Here is a 23,506-nt window from a genome sequence, read left to right as displayed (position 1 = left end):
ACTCTTATTATGTATAATGTCACATTCTAATAATGGCAGGTTCAATAATAGAATACACAAAGCCATTAAAAAAGATTCAACATTTATTGAGTCCCTACTCTGTGAAAGATACTATGCTAAGCATCAGGGGAAGAATAATGTACTGGGGAAAACTGAATAATAAAATTATAACTTCTCTTTTGATAAACTTATTTTTAATATATTTTTATTGATTTCAAAGATGAAGGGAGAGGGGAGAGATAGAAACATCCATGATGAGAATCATTGATTGGTTGCCTCCTGCACGCCCCCTAACTGGGGATCGAGCCTGCAACCCAGGCATGTGCCCTGACCAGGAATAGAACCCTGACCTCCTGGTTCATAGGTCGATGCTAAACACTGAGCCACACCAGCTGGGCTTGAAGGTAAATAACTTTGAGAGAAAATGTACTGGGTAATTTTTTATTTTTTAAACTAATCTAGGAAACATGTAACACACTGGAAAAACTGTTCATAAGACAGGAGGATTACTGCATTACTACCCAAGTCAATGATTCACACACACAAGACCTGTGGTCAATAAATATATAGCAGATGGGAGAAAAATTATCTAAGAGTCATTCTGATGTTGATAAGTATTATGTTGGAGAGAAAAGAGCTCTGAGGTCAGACATGTCTTCAGCACTGGCTCTACTCCTGGCTATGTGATCTTAGCAGACCATTTATCAACTGACTCTCAGTATTCACATGTACTATGTGAAGATAATAATGCCAATCCCAGGGTTACTGGAAACTTTGCATGAGACCATGGATGTGAAAGAATTTAGAATTAACAGCCCAGCTGGTGTTGCTCAGTGGTTGAGCATTGACCTATGAACCAAGAGGTCATGGTTTGATTCCCGGTCAGGGCATACCCCAGTACGGGCCAAGCAGGAGGCAGCCAATCAATGATTCTCTCATCATTGATATTTGTTGTTGTTTTTTTAAAAGATTTTTACATATTGAACTTTTTAATAAAGTAGGGCACATCTTTATGCTTTTTAAATGTATCTTTATTGTTGAAAATATTAGATACCTCCCCTTTTTCCACTGACCCCCTCCACCCTGCACCCACCCCTCCCAGGCCTTTAACACACTATTGTCTGTGTCCATGGGCTATGCATATATGCATATAAGTTCCCCTATTAATCTCCCACTCCACCCCCAACCCTCCTCTGAGATTCGTCAGTCTGTTCCATGCTTCTGTGTCTCTGGATCTATTTTTTTTTTCTCTTTTTATTTTATTTTATTTTTTTATTTATTTTTTATTTTTATTTATTTAATTTTAATAAATCTTTATTCAGATTATTACAATTGTTTCTCCTTTTTCCCCCCAGTTCCCACCCCACCTTCTGCCCTTACCTCCCCCCCACTGTCCTCATCCATAGGTGTATTTTTGTCCAGTCTCTTCATGAACCCCCCATACCCCTTTCCCCCTGAGAATTATTAGTCCACTCCCTTTCTATGCCCCTGATTCTATTATATTCACCAGATTATTCTGTTCCTCAGGTTTTTAATTCACTTGATTTTTAGGTTCACTTGTTGAGAGATATGTATTTGTTGTTCATAATTTTTCTCTTTACTTTTTTCTTCTTCCTCTTCTTTAAGAATACCTCTCAGCATTTCATATAATACTGGTTTGGTGGTGATGAACTCCTTTAGCTTTTTCTTATCTGTGAAGCTCTTTATCTGCCCTTCAATTCTGAATGATAGCTTTGCTGGGTAGAGTAATCTTGGTTGTAGGTTCTCTCTGGATCTATTTTGTTCATCCATTTATATTTTTCTCTCCCTCTCTGAAATCAATAAATATATATATATATATATATTTAAAAAGAATAGCACGTTGGCAAGGATGCGGAGAAAAAGGAACCCTTTTGCACTGCTGGTGGGAATGCAGACTGGTGCAGCCACTGTGGAGAACAGTATGGAGTTTCCTCAAAAAACTAAAAATGGAACTCCCATTTGACCCTGCGATCCCACTTCTAGGAATATATCCCAAGAAGCTAGAAACACCAGTCAAAAAGGATATATGCACCCCTATGTTCATAGCAGCACAATTCACCATAGCTAAGATTTGGAAACAGCCTAAGTGCCCATCAGCAGATGAGTGGATTAAAAAACTGTGGTACATCTACACAATGGAATACTATGCTGCGGTAAAAAAAAGAAGGAATACTTACCATTTACAGCAGCATGGGTGGATCTGGAGAGCATTATGCTAAGTGAAATAAGCAGTCAGAGAAAGATAGATACCACATGATCTTACTCATTTATGGAATATAATGAACAACATAAACTGATGAACAAAAATAGATTCAGAAACAGAGAAGCATGGATCAGACCATCAAACCTTAGAGGGAAGGTAGGGGAGGGTGGGAGTAAGGGGGAGAGATCAACCAAAGGACTTGTATACATGCATATAAGCCCAACCAATGGACACAGACAATAGGGGGGTGAGAGCATGAGTAGGGGGTGGGGGTTAATGGGGGGATGAGAACACATATGTAATACCTTAATCAATAAAGAAATTAAAAATTGAAAAAAAAGAACAGCACAATCCAGAAAAGTGAAATTTTATTATTCACCCTCTGAGCAGTACACAGGAACAAGTGGAGTGTGAGTGGGGAACATTGACTGCAGGGTCTTCCAGGGTTGTCACATGGTAAGTACCAAGCTCATAGTGGATGCAAGGTTGTCTACTATGTTAGAGAGATTAATGAGTTTGGAGAAATTTGTCATTTTATTAGGAACAATCTGCAGGGAGATCTTGCCGCTATGTCTTGGACCAACCCTTTCCTTTCACCTCTAGTCCATCTAAGATACTGTGTGTTATCTACATGGGTGGCCCCAAAGGTTCTGTGCTGAAAAAAAATTAATTTTCCCAGATGCTACTAACAGTGAAAGAGCTAAAGGAAAATTTATGGAAGTTATGTTGGCCCCTGTGGAAAGCTTCAAGGTGCCGCCAAGATCCAAATGAATACTCCAGAGACCTCACCCTCAGACTTAGGGCAGACAGGAACTCATGAAACTGCGGCTAATAAATGCTTGGGATACAAAAATTACTCCAGGCCCAACTTCGAATGAGGCAGTTTGCTAACTAACTTCCAATAAGTTAGTCCTCGGATTTCTCAGCAATTCCATTTGGAATCAGTTTTTTAGAATTGAGGAATCTAAATTTCCAAGTGAAACTATTTCATTCATCAGGGTCATCCTGAGACCTTCTCAGTTTTCTTCCAGACTTTGAGGATGAGGGGAATGGACAGCCTCAACCCATTACCTTGCCCACCCCATTTTTTCATTTTGATTTTGGTAAAGGCAGGAGTGAAGTTGATCACAGTCTGGTTAAGCTTGGAAAGCTTAATGCTGATCCTGGTATCTCTATTCAATTGGAAAAATAGGACAACCTCATAGAATACCCCACAGTCAGTCTTGGTTTGAAAGACCCTGATAGTAGAAAGTAAAAGGACTATGATTTCTAAGTAGGAGAGCAGTGGTGCAGTGGCAGGGTGGGATGAGCAAACAGGTGGGCCTCCATGCTCCCCATCTAATGATTTTATGTGCTGGGGATCACTTAGCAAATTTTAAACCCCCTGCCATAGGGTATAGGTGCCAAGGAAGAGAAGTGTACAATTTTAGGGAGAATGGAAACTTGCTCCAGACTCAGTGCTCTTTAGTGACAAAAAGAGAAAAAGACCGTGCTGTATTTAGACCCTCTGGTTTCACAGTAGAAAATCATGAGCAGGTTTGGCAAAAGGAATTCTTTTCTTTAAACTGAAGTTCAGTAAAAGAACAAATCTTTTCTTCTCTCTGGATACTGGCTTTCTGAAAAACAAGATAAGCATGATGAGGAAGAAGCTGGTTCTGGGGGTTAAATGAATACAGGTTTGAACCTTGACCTCACCACTGCCTAGCTGTGTGACCTTGGGCAAGTTAACCTAGGCCCGTGGTCGGCAAACTGCGGCTCGCGAGCCACATGTGGCTCTTTGGCCCCTTGAGTGTGGCTCTTCCACAAAATACCACGGCCTGGGCAAGTCTATTTTGAAGAAGTGGTGTTAGAAGTTTAAGTTTAAAAAATTTGGCTCTCAAAAGAAATTTCAATCGTTGTACCGTTGATATTTGGCTCTGTTGACTAATGAGTTTGCCGACCACTGACCTAAGCTATCTGAGCTCCACTTCCCCTGTTTGTTAAATGTGATTGCTAATGATACCTGCCTCTTAAGATCCTGGAAGGATTAAGTGAGTTAAACACATGTTGTAAGACCCTTAGAACAGTGCCTGGCATATATATGCTCAGTGAATGTTAAGCTATTATTTTGTTAAAGAGGCAGTGTCTTTATTTGTAGTAAAGTGGAATTTGTGGTCACACTACAGTTCAAGCTTACTGGACAAGACCAAGACTTTTGAAGTCAGAAAAAAATTGACTCTGGCACTTACTCACCTTAACTTTGGGCAAGTTACTTAACCTATGTAAACCTCAATTTTTCTATGTTAACTGCATAGTAATAGCACTTCTATTACAGGTAGATATTGGTTCTTATTTTTCTTCACTTCTGTGATTCTTGCCATTCTCCTCATCCCTGATGACCTTTTACTTCACTCTACCTCAATCAGACATTCCCATAGTCACATACTAGACTTTGTCATCATCTATACAGGTGGTACCCTTGTCATCTCAATTTCAAACATCTACTCTCCAACCACCACTCCCCATTTCATTGGCTTAGTCTTATTACTGCATTTTTACATAATCTAATCCTCCATTCCATCAACCTCCACTACCCATCACCCTCCATCTATCTGTTTCAGTCTTTGTGCAGCTTAGACACTATGGTCCCTTGTGATAATCACTCACTTGCGAAATACCCTAGACTCTTTTTCCTCTTTCTTGATCCATCATACTAACTTGCCAAAACCTCAACCCTGGCTGAGCCTCACCATTTGCCTTCTCTGTGCATTACACTAATGTAACAACACTGGTGAAAATCACACAACCCAGCTATTTCCACATAAAATTCATGATCTCAGACTTAAGATTAGCACTCAGAAATCCTGCTCATATTTGTCTACCAGAAGGCTTGCTTTCCCAGTGCCCAATATCACACATTCTCAATCTCAGCTAATGATCTTGCCCCATATTTGAATGAGAAAATATAAATCATTTGATTAGTACCTTGTAACTCCCCACAAACAAGCCTGTAAATATATTTGTACCTGTATCGTTTTTTTTTTTTTTTGGTACACTTTCAACAGTAGAATGTTCTCTCTTCCTAGCAAATGGCAATGCTTCCTTATGTCCCTTAGATCTCCTCAATGACCTCACCCATGAAGTTATCCTCATTCGCCTCCATCATCGAACTCCTTTTCCTTGCCATTCTCATCCAGAGCATTAGAAAATCCTAAGAGCTAAACCTCCCAAATAGATATCAGATACATATACTTCTATCTCCACTCCTGCAATCTAATCCAGGTTAACATCTTCTCATGCTTCTTGCCCCCAAACTGGTCTGTTTTCATTCTTGCCTTTCTTCAAACTATCCTCTCTACCACAGCTTTTGTGACCTCGTTAAGTGGACATTGGATTTAATAAGGGTCTTCCAGGGCTCACCAAATCACTTAGAAAATAAAATCCAAATTCTCAGCATGACCCATAAGACCCTCTGTCATCTGGTCCCTGTCTACCTCTCCAGCCTGCTTTTGTGTTACTCTATTTCTCACTACACTGGCCACACTGACCTTTTACCCATTCCTCTCATACTTCTGGGTCTTTGCAGGGGGCAGCTTACTCCACCTCCCTCCATCTCTACCCCAACTCTTCCTAAAGCTGGCTCCCTCACTTCTTTCGGGCCTCTGTTCACATGCCACTTCCTCCAAGAAGTCTTCTTTGACCACTTTATACAAAGTTGCCCCCCATCTTTCCCTATTTCAACACCTTGTATGTTCCTTCGCCGCACTTAATCATAACTTACAAATTTGTTGTTTTTCCTTTTATTGGGGTGGGGGGTGCCTTTCCCACTAGACTCTATGAGGAGAGAGATGAAGACAGTTTTATTCATATGTAGTCTGGCAAATAGCAATACCAATGCTATTATTATCTGTGGACATAGAAGCTATATATATCCAGTGTTATTTCTACCAATGAAAAAAATAAAATTCACTAAAAATTTTGGCACCAAAGTTTTTAAATCACCTTGAGAAAATCTGACCACCCCTCTGGCTGATTGCTCTTCTCTTCCACATGGTCACTGCATCTGAGGTACCTGATAGCCTACATGTGGGGACTAGGCCATTTTGGAAGGACAGGAGGAGACTCTGCCTTCCTTCTTTTTACAAAAATTTATCTGGGGCCTCACATAGGAAATCTTTCAGAACTACCAAAATTCCTACTGAAAGGTTCATCCAGTTCACTTTGAAATCAGGTTAATATAAAATATATAAAGAATCAAATATACAGAGGCAACTGAGTCCCATGACAAATCTATCAAACCAAAAAGTGAGGGTGCAGAGTCTGTGCATTTCACTAACTCCCCCCTATGGTTCTCACCATCAGGCAAGACTGGGAGACTGACTAAGAGCATGCATGGGTTTTTCTGTGTTTCCTGATCCTTTTATTCAGAGCCCTAAGTTGCCCCTTCCCAGTTGCCATGTTCTTCTGCATCCCTCTGTTAAGAGCCAAAGTGGCAGGATAGCCACCTCTCCTTAACTACTCTCCACGTGAAAGCTCATTCCCTGCCCCTTTCCTAAGGTAATATTGCTCCTTTGCATGCTTTCTAAGCCTTCTACATCCCTCTGCTTATTCTAGGATAGTGTCCTGGCCACAGATAGACATTGAACCCAGATACAGTAAAACAATCTTACCAGTTGCTAATTTTCACTATTGTACATATTTAATTTAAGTTGGAATTCTTTTTTATTATTGTAATTTATGATTTTGATCATATTTTGACACTGTGAAAGCAGAGATACCTCTGCTTCTTGCTGTGATCTTAAAGCAAGTCTTTTCATCTATAAAATAGGAATATTTATTCATTTGTTCAATCCCTATTTACTGAAAACCTAATGTGTAAAGCGCCTAAGATACACTCATATGCCTATCATGAGGTTATTGTGAGGATTGAGCAGGATGGTGTGTGAGGTATCTGGCTCATAGTCACTACCCATACATGTTGCTATTATTTTTGGCCTAGAACAATTAAACATATCAAATTTTCAATAATTCTAAGGCTTACAATTTAATACAATTTAAAAATGTATAAATTATTAACAAGTATTTAGGAGACTTTATAATCCTGACTTCATTAATTAGAAGCCCAGCAGAGCTCACTCACTTGGGCAGAGACTGATACAAAATCTGACTCAGCCATGCTAAGGCTCTTGAACCAGCCCTAAATCCATCTCCTCATTGGGGCATGTACAATTAATCACTCAGGGTGGTTTGTGGCTTGTTTATTTGTTACTCTCAGACAAGGGCTTCAAACAAAATAATTTGTACTACATTGGCAGATATATTTGTACCATTTCCATTATCAATGTTTTTATTGTTTCCAGCATTCACTCATTCATAAAATATGCATTGACCTCTGTGCTAGGCACTATTGCAGTTGCTGGCTATGTGGATGTGGCAGCATACCCCACTCTCCCTAAACCCTCTGCCTTTTAAAGGCAAATCGTTTTCACTGCGATGTTGGACACTACAGGTATCCAACCCCGGGCCAGCAGAGACCTCTGAAGCCTTCTTCATGGCATGGCTTCCCCCGACAGCCCCCAATCCTGTGGGGTTTTTTCCAGTAGATATTCACAACTTTTAGAATGTCATAACTATCCAGGCTCCACTCCCTAAATTTTAAGAACTTTAATCAAAAGTTTAAATTGAAGGTGCTGTTTGTAGACACTTAAAACCCAATAAAAGTCCAGCCATCATGACAAATCCTTCAGTGTTGTCTTAAGAAAATGATACTGGTCATCACAGCTTCAGCATCTCCTGTTTTGATGCTCACCTCCCCCTGCTGAGCTCAAAGTTTCCTGGGGTTTTTTTTCCCTCCTCTTACTCCTTTGCTGTCCTGTGTAGTGATTTGGTGAAAGAAATTATTGCTGCCTACCTCCCACCCACCTCCCCTGCACTACATATGAGTTTCAAGTTTTATTATTGCAATAAAAGTTCTTTACACTGGCTTTTCTAAAAAAAAAAAAAAAAAAAAAAAAAAAAAAAAAATCCTCATGTCATTCCACCCAGATTGTCCTCATTTGTAAGTTCCTACTGACACCACTTTCAAATTGAGTGTGAAGCCCATAGTCCTGGCCTTTTGTCTCCAGTGTCATTTTCCCTGACTGTAGAGTTCTGGGGTGGCCCTGTGTTCTTGGCTGAAAACTGGACATCTGGGACAGAGCAAGCTAATCTTATGAACTTGTTCATTTTTCTGAGTCACCTTGGTAACCTCAGTTAAATCCAGCTCAGATTTTTACAAAAACTCAATAGAGTTGCATCTATGTTAAAATAAGAAAATGGTCAAGAATTTTGTAAGATTCCAAGTGCATGGAATCTTTGAGATTCTTATGAAACAAGTTCTAACTATGAAAATACTAAGTAATACAAATGAGAGTCTTTTCAGTTGTTAAAAGTCTTGGTTTTTACACCACAAGCTTCTCCACAAGTTTGTTCTCAGGACACAGAGCAGAACTATATACTTACTTCCACTTGCAAGGCTGGCATTGGCAAGGCTGGCACTGGCAGATCCACGATCTGGGCGGAAATATTTCTTACCTAGTAAAGAAAAAATATGATTGAAAATGAAATTCCTAGGGCTAAGTTAGTAAGTGCTTAGTTGTACCCCAGCACCTCCAAATCAGCTGCTCCTCCGTTTATGGACACTTGGTATATTTTCTCTTAGATGCTACAAAAAAGCGTCTGTTTTTAAGGTCCCCTGGGCCTTGTCCCCATCTTCTAGGCAGTGTTTCTGAGTAAGGGTCACTAACTTCCTCAACAGATATGGAAGCATCAGTCACTAATTAATATGACTAATGTCAACATTAGCAGAAAAGTGCTAAGAGTTTGCAGCAGTCAAGACTGTAGTGACAAACATTTGAGAATGTGCCTGCCTTATAGTTTTGCCTATAGTACAAGCTCACTAAGTATTTGCTGGATTGGATATAAACTATATAGAGTTATGCTTGGGAGGCAATAATTTAAGCCATATGTGTTCTAACCAACTGTTGAAACAGGGCTCTGCTGTGTATATACACAGGCATATACACAAACACAGTTGGCCTAATCTTCCCTCTGAATATAGTAGAAACAGATTTTTGACAAAGAATATAGGGTAGGAATTTTCATATGTTTCCCAATCATGACATTTTTATAATTTACTCTTTTTAAATATTTACATTTTTAATCAAACTCTGGAAATGATGGACTGGTATCTTAATGGGAAATTTTTTCAACATTAGGATGGAACACAAGGTCTGACTTAGGAAGGCTATGCTGAACAGACCCTTTGTGTACTATATACTTAGTTCAGAGTAAAGGCAGCTTTTAGCAATTTATTTCAGGCATGGGACACTAGAACCACAGATATTTATGGATTTGAGAACTATAAAAGAAAATTCACCCAGAGTGCAGACTTGGCCCCATGAAACTATTATATATACACTGAGTGGCCAGATTATTATGATCTCTGAACGCATAATAATATGGCCACTCAGTGTATATCCTATATAATAAAAGGCTAATATGAAAATTGTCCCCTTGACCAGGAGTTCGACCAGCAGGCAGGCTGGCCCCCATCCATGCACGAATTCATGCACTGGGCCTCTAATATATATATATATATATATATATATATATATATATATATATATATATATATACACACACACACACACACACACACACACACACACACTGAGTGGCCAGATTATTATGCATTCAGAGATCCTAATAATCTGGCCACTCAGTGTATATCTCCAGTATTTCATATGAAAGGCAAATCTTATAGCAGAGTGGGTTGCTCTTTTGGTGAAAATGTACCCCGGGGCCAATTCTTTCCCACATTTTTACAAAGAAAGGAATCTTTTTTATGGGTCTTTTTCATCTAGTAGGCACTAATTAAATATTTATTGAATGAGTGGGTAAGTGAAGAAGTGTTTTAGTTCAGTGGGATGGGTGATGATCAGGGAACAGGACTCCAAGGAAAACCAAGCAGGAGGAGCCAAGTGCACAGGCACTGTCATGGTCTCCAGGCAGCAATAGGATGCTTCTACAGTTGCTTTGAATTTTAATGTGTGGAGCAGATGGCTGGTATATATTGCCCTTGTTTTTGCCTGAGCCTGACATCATTGAAAGTTGCCAACCTGTTTGGAGAATAGAGGTTTAGCTTAGAGGTATAGCACCGAGTCCTGTTTTTTGTTTTTTTAAATATATTTTATTGATTTTTTACAGAGAGGAAGGGAGAGGGATAGAGAGTTAGAAACATCAATCATCTACCTCCTGCACACTCCCTATTGGGGATGTGCCCGCAACTATGGTACATGCCCTTGACTGGAATCGAACCTGGGACCCTTTAGTCCGTAGGCCGACACTCTATCCACTGAGCCAAACTGGTCAGGGCAGGAGTCCTGTTTTATAAATGTATTATTTGGTGGCTCACAGTGAGGTGAATACAGACCCCTACAATTTTAGGCAGCAAGCCATCATTTTTCTAGGATAAGTCCAAGTCAACAGACTGGATGAATATTCCAGGTCAAGTTCATCTGACTGGCTCTCTATATAACCCTTTATTCATTAAACTGTGAATGTCACTGAAGCCTTGTGAAGATATATGGAACATTTAAGCAGAACATTCTGTCCCTCAGAACCCCCATGTCCAGAGTAACAGCAATTAATCTTGACAACCCACTTCATGCCAACTCACTCTCAACACCAACCACCCAGAGGCAAGCATTTACTTACAGTGGACTGAGCTGGAAGGCAGGTTGAAGGGCAGTCCCGTGCTTCTGGCTGCTTGGGCGGAGTTGCAATTCTCCCACATGGCAGATTGCTGAGGATAGGCTACACATCTCTCTTGCTGGAGCAAATTTAGGAGGGACTCATATTTCCCATTAGGCTGGACCTCTGGAACCAGGTGCCCAGAAGAGAAGGCATGAGGGTATTCTGGCTCTGGAGAGCCTGGGCTGGTTCGGGAGGAGAAATGCCACAGCTCACCAGACTGAACAGAGGGACTCCCAGTCAGGGGCAGTGGGTACTGATCCATAGCCATGGGACCAAACCCATTCGTGATGCAGTTGACGGTGCCATTTGCAAAAGATACTTCTGGTTGTGGCTTTGTCCACTGAGAAGAGAAACGCCACTGATTTGGAGGCATGTCACTATCTGGGAAGGAAAGATTTAGAAGATATGTTAGGTGTATATTTATTGTTTTCAAAATGGAAGTAACTTAATTTTTCTGGTTAATAATATATTTTTTAATGTGAAGAAATGTAGAAAAGATTTAAAAAATAATTCATCATAATATCCAGAGACCACCATTGTCCACCTTTAGGTGTATTTCTTACTATGATTTGTTTGTATTCATGTATGCATTGTATTATTTTTATTTATTGATTTTAGAGAGAGGAGAGAGATTTTAGAAAGAGAGAGAAAGAGAGAGGAAGGGAGGAGAGTGAGAAACATCAATTTGTTGTCCCACCCATTCATGCATTCGTTGGTTGATTCTTATATGTGCCCTGACTGGGGATCGAACTATAACCTTGGCATATTGGGATGGCATTCTAACTAACTGAGCTACCCAGCCAGGGCTGCATTGTTTTCACATCACATATTGTTTTTAAGGCTGCTTTCACATCATTAAAATACCACAAATATCCCCCATAGAGATGAATGGAGCCAACATCAGCTTTTTAAATGGTTGCACAGTATTCTATCATTAGGTAGTAACATGACTAGCAAACATTGTATTTGTGAGCAACTCAGTTATTTGTAATTTTGTCATATTAACAACATTGTGATGAACACGTTTGTATATACATTTCTGCATCCTTGTCCAACTAGCCCCTCAGGGAAACTTCTAGAATGATTGCTTGATTAAAGGTGATTTGTGTGTGGTTGTTGCTGTTGTTTGGCTTTATTTTATAGCTGATCCTTTAAGTACACAGACTATGAAGACTCTACAGAACTTTATAAGGAGTGTAACACTTGCCTATGTCCATAACTTACACAAATCTAGGGGTTGAAACCCAATTTTCAAGAGGGATTTGGGGCATAGGGATGTTAGGAGACTGGACCAAGTTAGCAAAGCAGATTAGCCAAGTAGGAATCTAAGATGGAGTGATAAGTGATGGGGTAGGGAAATGGTTGTTTGGACCTCTTCCTACATAAGCAAAGCATTCAAGGTCAAGCAGTAACTTAGTTTCTTCTTGCGGACTAACTAATGAGGATAGAGGCACCTTTGGTCTCAGAAACACTAATTCTAATTGTACCTATAAATGCAGCAGAATTTCAGTTCTCAAGAAGTCTAGGATAGTTCATGACATGGGTGTTTCATGATGGATGTTTTCTCTATTCTCAATACCCACTCAAGCAAAAGGGGAAGAGGGAGAGAGTTTTGGCAGATACTTAAAGCTTGGAGCCTCTCAACTATCCAAGATAATGAAGGGGACATGGGTGTAGAGACAGAGGAAGGTTGGAAGGCTGGAGAGGTTGTCTGGTCTCTTTTCCCTCCACATGTGCCTCTCTCGGCTCTTCTGAATGTTCAGTTTGCCCGGATTCTGTACAAGAAAAAAACATCTGAGAGGTCTACCCAGTGATACTGGAGTGCTCCCACTAACCACCATAGCTTTTTGATGTCATATAGATAACAGCAAAAAAGCCCTAACCTACGTGGCACAGACATTCTGCCCAACATTTCACATCATTTACAATGGTTGGCCTCTTTCAGTGAAATCAAGGGCAAGGAAACATATAATAAGATTTGTTCCTGGGGATGGATGCTACTTTTGAAAACTGATATCTGCAGGCCAGTACCAATACAGGGCACTGTATAGCACAAATAGAGTGATTAAGCTAACTAAGTATAATCTTGTCCGTTCTTTGTATTCAATGGGGGTACTACATGTCTTAAGAACAAATTAAAAACAATGTATACCCTCTGACTACTAGACAGTTTCCATCTGAACTGGCCTTACTGATATCGTACATATGACCTAGGCACTGAATGCACTCTCAGAAAGGATCTCCCTGACCCTCCAATCTAGAGTTTGTTATCCTGCTATTGACTATGACTATGTTCTGTTTATTTCCTTCATAGCAGTAATCCTAATCTGTAATTTCTTCATTTATTCATTCACTCACTATTGGCCTTCTCTGTTAGCCAGTAAACTTTGAGAGGACTGAGATAATTTTTCTTTTGTTCACCACCATATTCTCGGGAACTTGCACAGTGCCTGGCACTTAGTAGGCCCTGACTAAATATTATTCTAATGAACGTACACATACGCTTACACATACATGTATCCATTCTCAAACATATGCACAAACACATACTTCTCCATTAAATCTTTCTACACTGATGAGAACAGCATGCAAAGTGGTTAAGAGCACAGACTTTGATGTCAGATGTCAGACAGGCTTGGAGTCTAATCCCAGCTCTGCTCCTTCCAAGCTGTGTGACACTGAGCATGTCCCCTCCCACCTCTGAGCCTCTCGGACTGTTGTGAAATTAAATGAGACAATCCATGTAAAGGACATGGCACAGTTCCTGGTACATAATGGGCCCTCAATAGTGATAGCTATTGCTATTATTGTTAATCATTATTTTGGTTTATAAACCCAGTTTGGGCTCATATTCATAGGTTTCTTTCCTAGTTTGCAACACTCATGTAATCAACCTAGGAAAAAGCAAAATGGTAATGTATGAGGCCTGAGTGTCCTGCCCTCAGTGCCAGAAAGGGAAGAGAGGAAAGGACTAAACAAAAAAGCCCACAGCAGCAGTAGCACTTCAGGGATTATGTGGAGGATCGAATAGATACTGGCTCTAAAAGAGATTTCAGAAGCCTGTGCTCAGTATTTGTCCATTCCCAGGGAAGATTATGTCAGAGATGGGCAAGAACAACTATAAATCTATAAAAGCTTTTCTTTATTGAGCACTTACTATGGAGCAGACACTTTGCTTAACACTCTACATACATGGTCTTATACTGCAACCCAGATGAGAAAATAGAGACTCAGAGAGGTTAAAGTAATTTGCCTAAGTTTACACAGTTAGCAAGTGATAAATCTGTATGATTCCAATCCTCATGCTCTTACTGGTTATGCCTCTCCAACATTGCAAAGAGTACTGTGAGATGGGCATTTCCCCACACTACTAGGGTTGGATGGGTGGCAGATGGGCATAACACTTCTGGGGAGCACTTTGTCAGTACATGTCAAAACCCTAAAATTAGTGTGTACTCTTTGACCCAATCATTGCACTGATAGCAATTTATTTTAAGGATATAATCAATGATGCATGTAAAAATTTAGCCACAATGATTCAAAGTGGCATTTATAATACAGTTAAAGATTGGCAATAACGTAAATGTCTAAAACTTTTAATAGATTTGGTATGTCTATAAGGAAGATATTCTTGATGTTGTAGTAGAACATATAATGGCATAGCGAGAGATATATGACTATTGTCGATTAAAAAAAGTTACAACCCATTTTGTGCAAAATAATGTTATGTTGCAAAACTTAGTATGTGTGCATAGATGCATACGTGGTTTTGTGCCCTGATTGTTTCCCGTGTTTTCTAAATTCTTCAAAAATTAACACATTATTTTTGTGGTTAGAAAAAGTTATTTTAAAGTAAAAATTTTAAAAAAACCTCGATTCATTGACTCTGGTTCACAATTATGATAAGACCAACACATAAATGCCTGATTCCCTTCAATCCATCCTTTCTTCTTTCCTTCCTTCTCTCTCTCTGTCTCTGCCTTTAATACAAATCCTGCTTTGTGATTAAATTGAAACTGAGATCCCTCAGAACACACACCCACATCTTGCACCATGAAAGTCCAAACTTTGGCCTGCCCAATCTGCACACATTGACTCTCTCCTCTCTGCCTTCTTTGCATTATATTGTTTGTATTAGCTAAGATAAAAATAATACCAGAGATAGAGGGACAGCTTTTAGGAGACAGTCCTGTTCTTAGGCACTGGGAGTGGGGGTGGGGTACTGTTCAGTCCCTCACCATACTTCACAATCACTTCCCTGAGATACCTAGTGTTTTGGTGATTTATCCAGATTCCTTTTCCCAACTGAAAATGGAGATGAAATACAGAACATGTGAAATACAGAAAGTGGCTAAGAGCAGTCAAACTGATTTGCTTATGAATGGCTGCCCCTTTCTAGCTGTGGAATCCTGGACAAGTCACTAGACTCTTTGAACCTCAGTTTCTTTACCATGAAATGGACACAGTAAGAGTTAACCAGTAAGTTGGTATGAGGATTCAATTAGATCATCCATGTGATACACCCTAACAAGAGGTCTCACTCACAGAAAGTATGTGCTTAGTAAATATTAGCCATTGTAAACAGTATTAGCTATAGTTCTTATGGGCATTATTAACTCTCTTGCCAGGGTGTTGTCAGAGTCTACAAAGGCAGGACAGTGAAGTAGTCAAGAGACTGGCTCTGAAGTCTGACTGACCTGGATTTCAGTCTCTATCACTCGCTTGTGAGATGCACCGTGTCATTTACCCTCTCTGGGTTGCAGTTCCTATTCTGTGAGGATATAGAAATCCACTGTAAAGTGGTTTTGTGAAGTACAACACACATGCAGAAAAACGTACAAATATAAAGTATACAGCTGGGGAGTTTTCACAAACTGAGTAATGAGCAACCAGATCAAGAAACAGAATATGACCGCCATCCCAGAAGCCCCCCTCATGCCCACATCCAGTCACTAACCCCCATACCCCAAAATAACCCATCTCCTATCTTCTAACAACATTGATTCAGTTTGTCCATCTTTGACCTTTATAAACACTGAAGCGGATGCAGTAATTGTAGCCTGGTGCCTGGCATCCAATAGGAGTTCAATATACATTGGCAGTTTCCTCTCCCTGGCTAAAAAGGAAGACACCAAGTTGTCAGTGTTCACATGGGTCATAAAAAACTAGGATGACTCTATCTCATACAGCTATTCACACTAAAAAAAGAAACCCAACATTTATTTCTCACCCTCACTAGACCATGGAGCAAGGGAGGGAGGATTTTGCGACCCTTTTAGAAAGGCTATAAAAGGCCCCTAGGCACTCAGGTGTGCACCATCACCTTCTCAGCAGCCCTCAAGCAGTGTTGCCAGGCCTGGGGCTGGAATCAGGGGTGCAACAGGAAGAATGTAGGGTGGGATGTGCACCAGGACTGTGCCTTCCATAATGGTAACTACTGAAGCTTTTTGAGTTATCTATTCTGAAATCATCAATGTCCTTTTTTTAAAGGGAAAAGTACAGCCAGTATAAATTATACATACGTAAACTTACTTAAACAACAACAACAACTTTGATTTGGGAAAAGCAGCCAGGAAATTCGATGGCATTTTCTAGCCACAGAGACCTATGTTTGGGATTTGCATATTTGGCTTGACAGAGCACCCTTAGAATGTAGGCCAGTCAGTGCTGGGAGCCCATGAATGGAAGCCTGTTCTAGGCATGGCTCAGGGACTCAGAGGATGCTAATGGTCAGTCAGGAATGGCCACCTAACACATTTCTCATTATTTTTGAAGCTGCAGGTATCTCATATAACATCTCCAGTGAGAAGCATGTGGCCCTCTTCTGAGGCAGAGCTTATGAGAAACATGACTCCTAACTGCAATAAGAGAAGCCTTGAGGAAGACTGGCTTTCTCCTTCCTTTGCACAACTAGCTATACAAACATTTGCCTAGTCCACACTACACTCTTTAAGGAAGACATCTTCACAGTCAAAGGATCTGCGATTCACTTCAGGGAAAATGCAACAACCAAGAAGTTAAGTGGAGATGAAAACTGCCTCTTTGTTTGGCTTGGGAAGGCTGGCTTGGGCAACCAATGGCCACGTGCCAGAGTTTTAGTGGACCAGGGCTTTATGGAATAGAGTGAAGTCAAAATACATGAGAAACAGTACAGCTGCCACACAGTAGAAGCCCCGGAACAACTTGGAGACTTACAGCAGGGGCCTGCTGCTCTGTGATTCTAATGTTTTGAACGCAGGCACTCATATCCACTCTAGACAATCAAAAACACATGTCAAGCTTTGGTGCCACCACCACTAACTAACACCTACATGACACTTACTATATGCCATTTGACATGAATTATCTTATTGATTCTTATAGTTAAATAATACTCAATTTTAGAGATAAGGAAACTGAGGCACAGAGAGATGAAGTGATGTACATGAGATCACATTGTTAATAAATGTTGAAGCTAGCTTGGCCCCAGACTGCCTAGTTCTAAAGCTGTATACCACATGATACTCCCTCTCTATAGTGATTCTATCTGTGGCAGACATCAATACCCTGTGATCCAAATAACAATTTCATTAATCCAAGCACTATTTATTGAGCACCTTTCATGTGTCAGGCATTGGGCTAGGTCAGTGGTCGGCAAACTGCGGCTCGCGAGCCACATGCGGCTCTTTGGCCCCTTGAGTTTTTAGCAAAGGCCAGCTTAGGAGTACCCTAATTAAGTTAATAACAATATACCTACCTATATAGTTTAAGTTTAAAAAATTTGGCTCTCAAAAGAAATTTCATTCGTTGTACTGTTGATATTTGGCTCGGTTGACTAATGAGTTTGCCGACCACTGGGCTAGGTCATTGGAAAGCAGCAGTTAGCAGGTTGAGTCCCTGCTGCCATGAAATTTAGAGTATAGGATGTGGGGAGAGACAAGATGCACATAAATATATAATACTAGAGGCCCGATGCATGAAGATTCATGCAAGAATGAGCCTCCCTTCCCCTGGCTGCCGGCACCACCTTTGCTCCAGCCTGGAGCCACCTTTCTGCCTTCCCATGCTTCCCAGAGGCCCAGAGCAGCTGAGGAGGTGCAGAATGCCCCCATCTTCTCGGCCATGGAGCAAGGGAGGGAGATATGTATGCAAATTAACCCACCATCTTTGTTGGGTTAATTTGCATATTCACTCCTGATTGGCTGGTGGGGGTCATGAAGGTACCGTCAATTTGCATCTTTCTCTTTTATTAGTGTAGATGCCTAATGGTGACAAATGCTAAAAAGGTAAGACAGAGGGTTTGGGGTTCTATTTTGTAATAGATTGTTCAGAGAAGGATTGCATGATGAGAGGACATTCGGATGGAAACTTGAATGAAGAAAGAATAAGTCGTGTAGTTATATGGGGAAGGAGCAGTTCAGGGAGAGGGGAGAGATGTTGCAAAGGGCCTGAGGCAGGATTGTACTTGGCACGTTCTACAAATAACAAGGAGGATAGACCAGAGTGAATAAGATGGGAAGTGGCAGGATATGAGATCAGAAAGATAATGGGCCCAGATGAGGTAGGGCCCCATTAAAAACTTCGGATTTGATTTCAAGTGAGATGGGAAGCTGTTGGAGGATTTTGAACAGGAGAGTGCTATGATATGGCTTTTACTTAATGGTATATTCTGATTTCTATCATGAGAATAGACTGAAGGAGAGCAAGGGCAAAGGCTACTGCAAAAATCCAGGGGAGAGATGATGGCTTCTTGGACCAAGGCGATAGCAGTGAAGATGGGGTGAAGTGGTAAGATCTTGGAGATATTTTGAAGGTAGAACTTACAGAATTTTTTTAATAATTGGATATGGGATGTGAGATAAAGAGAGGAGTTAAACATGACTCCAATTAATTAGAAAGATGCAGCTGCCATTTACTGAGATGGAGGGACTATGAATGGAGCAGATTAAGAAGATTAATAGTTCAGCTTGTTTTTGTTTGTTTTTTTTGCGATTCCTATTAGATGCATAAAGTGAAAGTATCAAGTAGGCAGCTGGATAAGTGGGTCTGAAATCCATCTTTGACTGGAGATATACATTTGAAATTGATCAGCATACAGATGGTATTTAAGACAAAGAGAAGAAAGAGATCCCATAGGGACTGGATGTAGATAGAGAATTTGTCTGAGACCTGAGTCCTGGAGCCTCAAACATTTAGAAGTTGAAGAGAAAAGAACATCTACCAAAGGAGATTGAAGAGTAGTAACCAGGGAAGTAAGAGGAAAGTGAAGAGTATGATGTTATAGAATCCAAGTGAAGGAGGTATTTCCAAAAGGAGGGAGTAATCAATTGCAGCAAATGTTGTTCATAGGTCAAATAAGATGAGAACAGAGGACTATTGGAGTTGGAAAGTGGAGGTCACTGGCTCACGTTGATAAAAGTAATTTCAAGGAGTGATGAGGATGAAACTTGAGGAGTGGATTCTAGAGAGCAGGAAAGGAGAGGAAGAGGACAGAATGTGCATGGACACTACTTTTGAGTGTTGCTACAAAATGAAGCACAGAAATGGGTCAATAGGCTAAGAATTGGTTTTTGTTTTTTTTTTTAAATATATTTTATTGAAATTTTACAGAGAGGAAAGGAGAGAGATAGAGAGCTAGAAACATCAATGAGAGAGAGACATCGATCAGCCGCCTCCTGCACACCCCCTACTGGGGATGTGCCCACAACCAAGGTACATGCCCTTGACCGGAATCGAACCCGGGACCCTTCAGTCCGCAGGCCGACGCTCTATCCACTGAGCCAAACCGGTTTCGGCTAAGAATTGGTTTTATCTCAGGTTAGGTTTTACCAGGCAAGCAGAATAAAGGAAGTGAGGAACTATGGATGGATGGTACTTACAAAGGAATGACTGTAATGAATCCAAGCCAATGTATTTAGATCTAAATCAAAGAACCAAAATTAGTAATATCTTGTCTGTCCATAAAGAGCCTGGGGTTTTGTCCCTTCTTTGGGGCCAGATAGATCCTCTGAATCCCAGTTTCCACCTATCAATTCCCCAAATGACTCAAGATCCATAATTCCCTCTCCTGCTCTGAAGTACTCAGCACACTCTTGAACATCACCTCCTCACCTCTCCATCTACCTCCTTGTTCCCATTTTAACAAGATCTACAGCATTTCCTTTATTATATGCTACTACCACATCGCCTTCCACATGTTTACTTAATCCACAAGAGTGTCTAAGAAAATCACATCTCCTGAGTGGAAAATAAATTTCTTAAAGAAAAGTAAATTCTGCAAAGGTGAGTAAATACATCAGATGTATACCAACTCCTTGTCCAAATCCAAAGAACAAAGCCAGAGTGATGGCATCTAAAAACAGAGGAGCTCTTCCTATGGGGGCAGAGGCCCTGCATGGCTGCTTTGCACAAAATGTCCAATTTGGAGGCATGTACGTTTTCCAGTGGAAGCAAGGCATTCAATGTGTGCTCAGCAACTGCAATGAAGAGCTCTTAAATCAATCAGACCTGCCCTGGCTGGTATAGCTCAGTTGGTTGAGCATCATCCCATGCACCGAAAGGTCACAGGTCAGGGCCAGATGTTTTTCTCTCTCTCCCTCTCCCTTCCTCTCTCTCTAAAAATATATAAAAACATATTTTAAAAAAATCAATCAGACCCTGGTCTATTTGCACATTTCAAAAAGGTGATAAAGAGCCCTATCAAATCACATCCATCTGGCAAGGTGACTTCTCCATTAGGCACAGCAAGTACAGTGTCTAGGGCCCATGAATACATGAAAATAAATATTTTAACTGCTTTTAAAATTGGAAGAAAAAATAAATATAATTATAATGAATATATAAAATGAATGCAGCCTGGATTATATTTGTTTTTATGCAATTTTAGGATAAAATGTCCTTTTTCATATCTTTACGGAGGAATGGGCCTATGAAGCAAAGTGTCTAGGGTCCATAAAAGCCATACTGCAGGCCTTGCCAGCTTATTTATGGCTTTCTCCAAACATATATTTTGATGAGCACATTTTTACATAGCTCTTGAAATAATTGTTTTTGAGATATAAGAATGTATATTTTAAAATAATTACTAAATACTTAATTCAATAGCCACCCCTGATACTGTTAAGGGTGCAAAGAGGGTTGTGGTAAGGCTCCATCTACCTCTCTCTGGCCCCATCCCTGGCCATCAGATCATCCACTATTAGTAGAGAGGAGTCTGGGTGTACTTATATGGGACATGCTTTTTTATATCGTGAATATTTTGGTCTTCCTGCCCCTGTGAGGCCAGTAGTAATAGTAGTAGTAATAATAATAATAATAGCCCTGACTGGTTTGGCTCAGTGGATAGAGCGTCGGCCTGCAGACTGAAGGGTCCTGGGTTCGATTCCGGTCAAGGGCATGTACCTTGGTTGCGGGCACATCTCCAGTGGGAGGTGTGCAGGAGGCAGCTGATCGATGTTTCTCTCTCATCGATGTTTCTGACTCTCTATCCCTCTCCCTTTCTCTCTGTAAAAAATCAATAAAATATATTATTAAAAAAATAAAATAAATAAATAAATAAATAATAATAATAATAATAATACTGATAAAGGTAATAATAGCAAACAGTTATGGTGCTCTTATTGTATACCGAGTAGTTAATCCAGCCAGCATTTGACACAATTGAGAAAAAATGAAATAGGTGAACTAATTTGATTAAACAGTGTCCATTATCACATTAAACTTCTAAGAAAGGGGTGCCAGCATCTTTCTGACAATGTGGCTTGCCTTCAACAAATATATACATGTCTATGTGCATTAAGAGAATCAGACAACTATCTTTCAGTGATAGCCTTGATTGGAAATTCCAGCCTCTTCCCCCACAACATGCTCACCATTCTTCAGGATCACATCTCCATTCTGGCTCAAGAGGCTCAATTCCTGGGGGCTCTTGACATTGCTCAGAGCTCTGGAGAAGTGTTCATCCACTACGCTGCTGATGTCCCCTTGAAAATAGGTGAAAAGGACACACCGAGAATTCCACTCAGTCTTTATAGGCTTCTGCATCTGGGTGGCACGCATACTCATTTCTTCCATTGTGACACAGGTGATAGCTGCAGATCAAACGTGAAATATTATTGGCACTATTTTTCCAAGTGGCTTGGCTATAGTTTGGATGAGCAGCATCCTTGGGGGGCAAGCAATTAGCTCCTACCAAGTAAAAGTTCAACAACCATGCTGTGCTGCTCTGAGGACCAGCTGAGGAGCCTGATCTGATTAGTGTTTAGGAAACAACAGAAGGGGCCCTTTCTTACAAATTAGAAGAATTTTCTGGCAACATGACTAGAAGAGCATTAGGAAATGAAAGAAAAAAATAATAATGAGGCCAAATCATGAGGTTACTTGCTTTCTGGGGAAGTGCCTTCCTCCTCCCAGAACTACATGATCCCCCTGGAAAAAAGGGTGAGGTTCCCTGACTAAGCAATCCAGTGTGTATTGACAATTTCAATTGTCATAGTCATAGTAAGCATTGCTTTCCATCTTGACCACTTCCATGCAAGAGAATAAAACACATCAAATTCTCCCACGCCCCCTGATACCAAAATCTAGGTATGATGGTGGCCTTCACCCACCCACCCCATCCCAATTTTAGAAACTAGCATTTACAACTAGCATTACCACTCCAGTAATAAGACCTCCATAGAGATATATTCTGAACCAAATGCAGATCTCAAAAAACACACACACACACATACACATTTCTTGCAAATGTGAAAGATTGTCAGCTCTGCTCACTACCATATCCTCTGCACCTAGATCAGGGCCTGAAATAGAGCAGATGTTCATAACTGTTTACTGAATTGTCTTAAGGTTGGCCTCTATCATTGTATTCTACCTTGAACTTCCTGAAGGCAGAGGCTACCTTTTGCACCCAGGCCAGTAAATGGCACACGGAAGGGCAATCAAGACATGCTGTGGCCTTCCTTTAACAAGAGAAGTAGCCCATCTGATTGCTTCTTTACCATTGGGCACCCTTGTGCTCAGGCTAAAGACACCTATAATACATTCATTCTTGTGAATATAATGAAATGAGGGGAGTTGAATAGTACTGTCTATGAGATCTTTTAGGATGGGACTTTTTCTTACTCATTTCTTTAACTGTAACACCTAGCACAATATAGGTATTCATTAAACAATGGCTGAATAGCTGAATGCCATTTCATGCAGAGACAGCACAATGCAAGGAAATAATATCAATTAGAGGAGTCAGAGGATCTGGGGTTGACTTTTGGGAAATCACATGGCCTCTCTGGGCTTCAGATTCCTCTTGGGTAAAATGAAGAGATTGTAGTATATGAATTCTGCAGACTATTCTTTTATGGTTTTGCTAGAAGTGTTAACAGCTTATGATGGGGACATTAGGAAGGAATCTGGCAGTCAGCAGGAGACGCTTTCTAAATAATTCTCCTTTCAGAATCACTCTAGCCCCAGTCATAACTGGACTATATTGTCTACAGAAGCCTTTGATTGAGTACATCAATCTGTTCCCCC

The 23,506-nt window shown here is 40.4% G+C and overlaps 1 protein-coding gene across 1 annotated transcript; it reads right to left on the bottom strand.

The window, feature by feature from the left end:
* Positions 1-2,574: 2,574 nt before the first annotated feature.
* VGLL1 (vestigial like family member 1) lies at positions 2,575-22,051 on the bottom strand (the record flags this gene model as incomplete). The annotated part of the gene is made up of 4 exons (XM_080653518.1): positions 2,575-3,840; positions 8,705-8,776; positions 10,961-11,380; positions 21,850-22,051. 4 exons carry the CDS (start codon positions 22,049-22,051, stop codon positions 3,797-3,799), a joined length of 738 nt encoding a protein of 245 aa, XP_080509644.1. The 3' UTR covers positions 2,575-3,796.
* Positions 22,052-23,506: the final 1,455 nt, after the last annotated feature.

The sequence above is a fragment of the Plecotus auritus genome (assembly GCF_963455305.1).
Source record: "Plecotus auritus genome assembly, chromosome: X".
Classification (NCBI taxonomy): Eukaryota; Metazoa; Chordata; class Mammalia; order Chiroptera; family Vespertilionidae; genus Plecotus; species Plecotus auritus.
The sequence above is the reverse complement of the archived record's forward strand: the minus strand, read 5'-3'. Positions and strand labels throughout refer to the sequence as shown.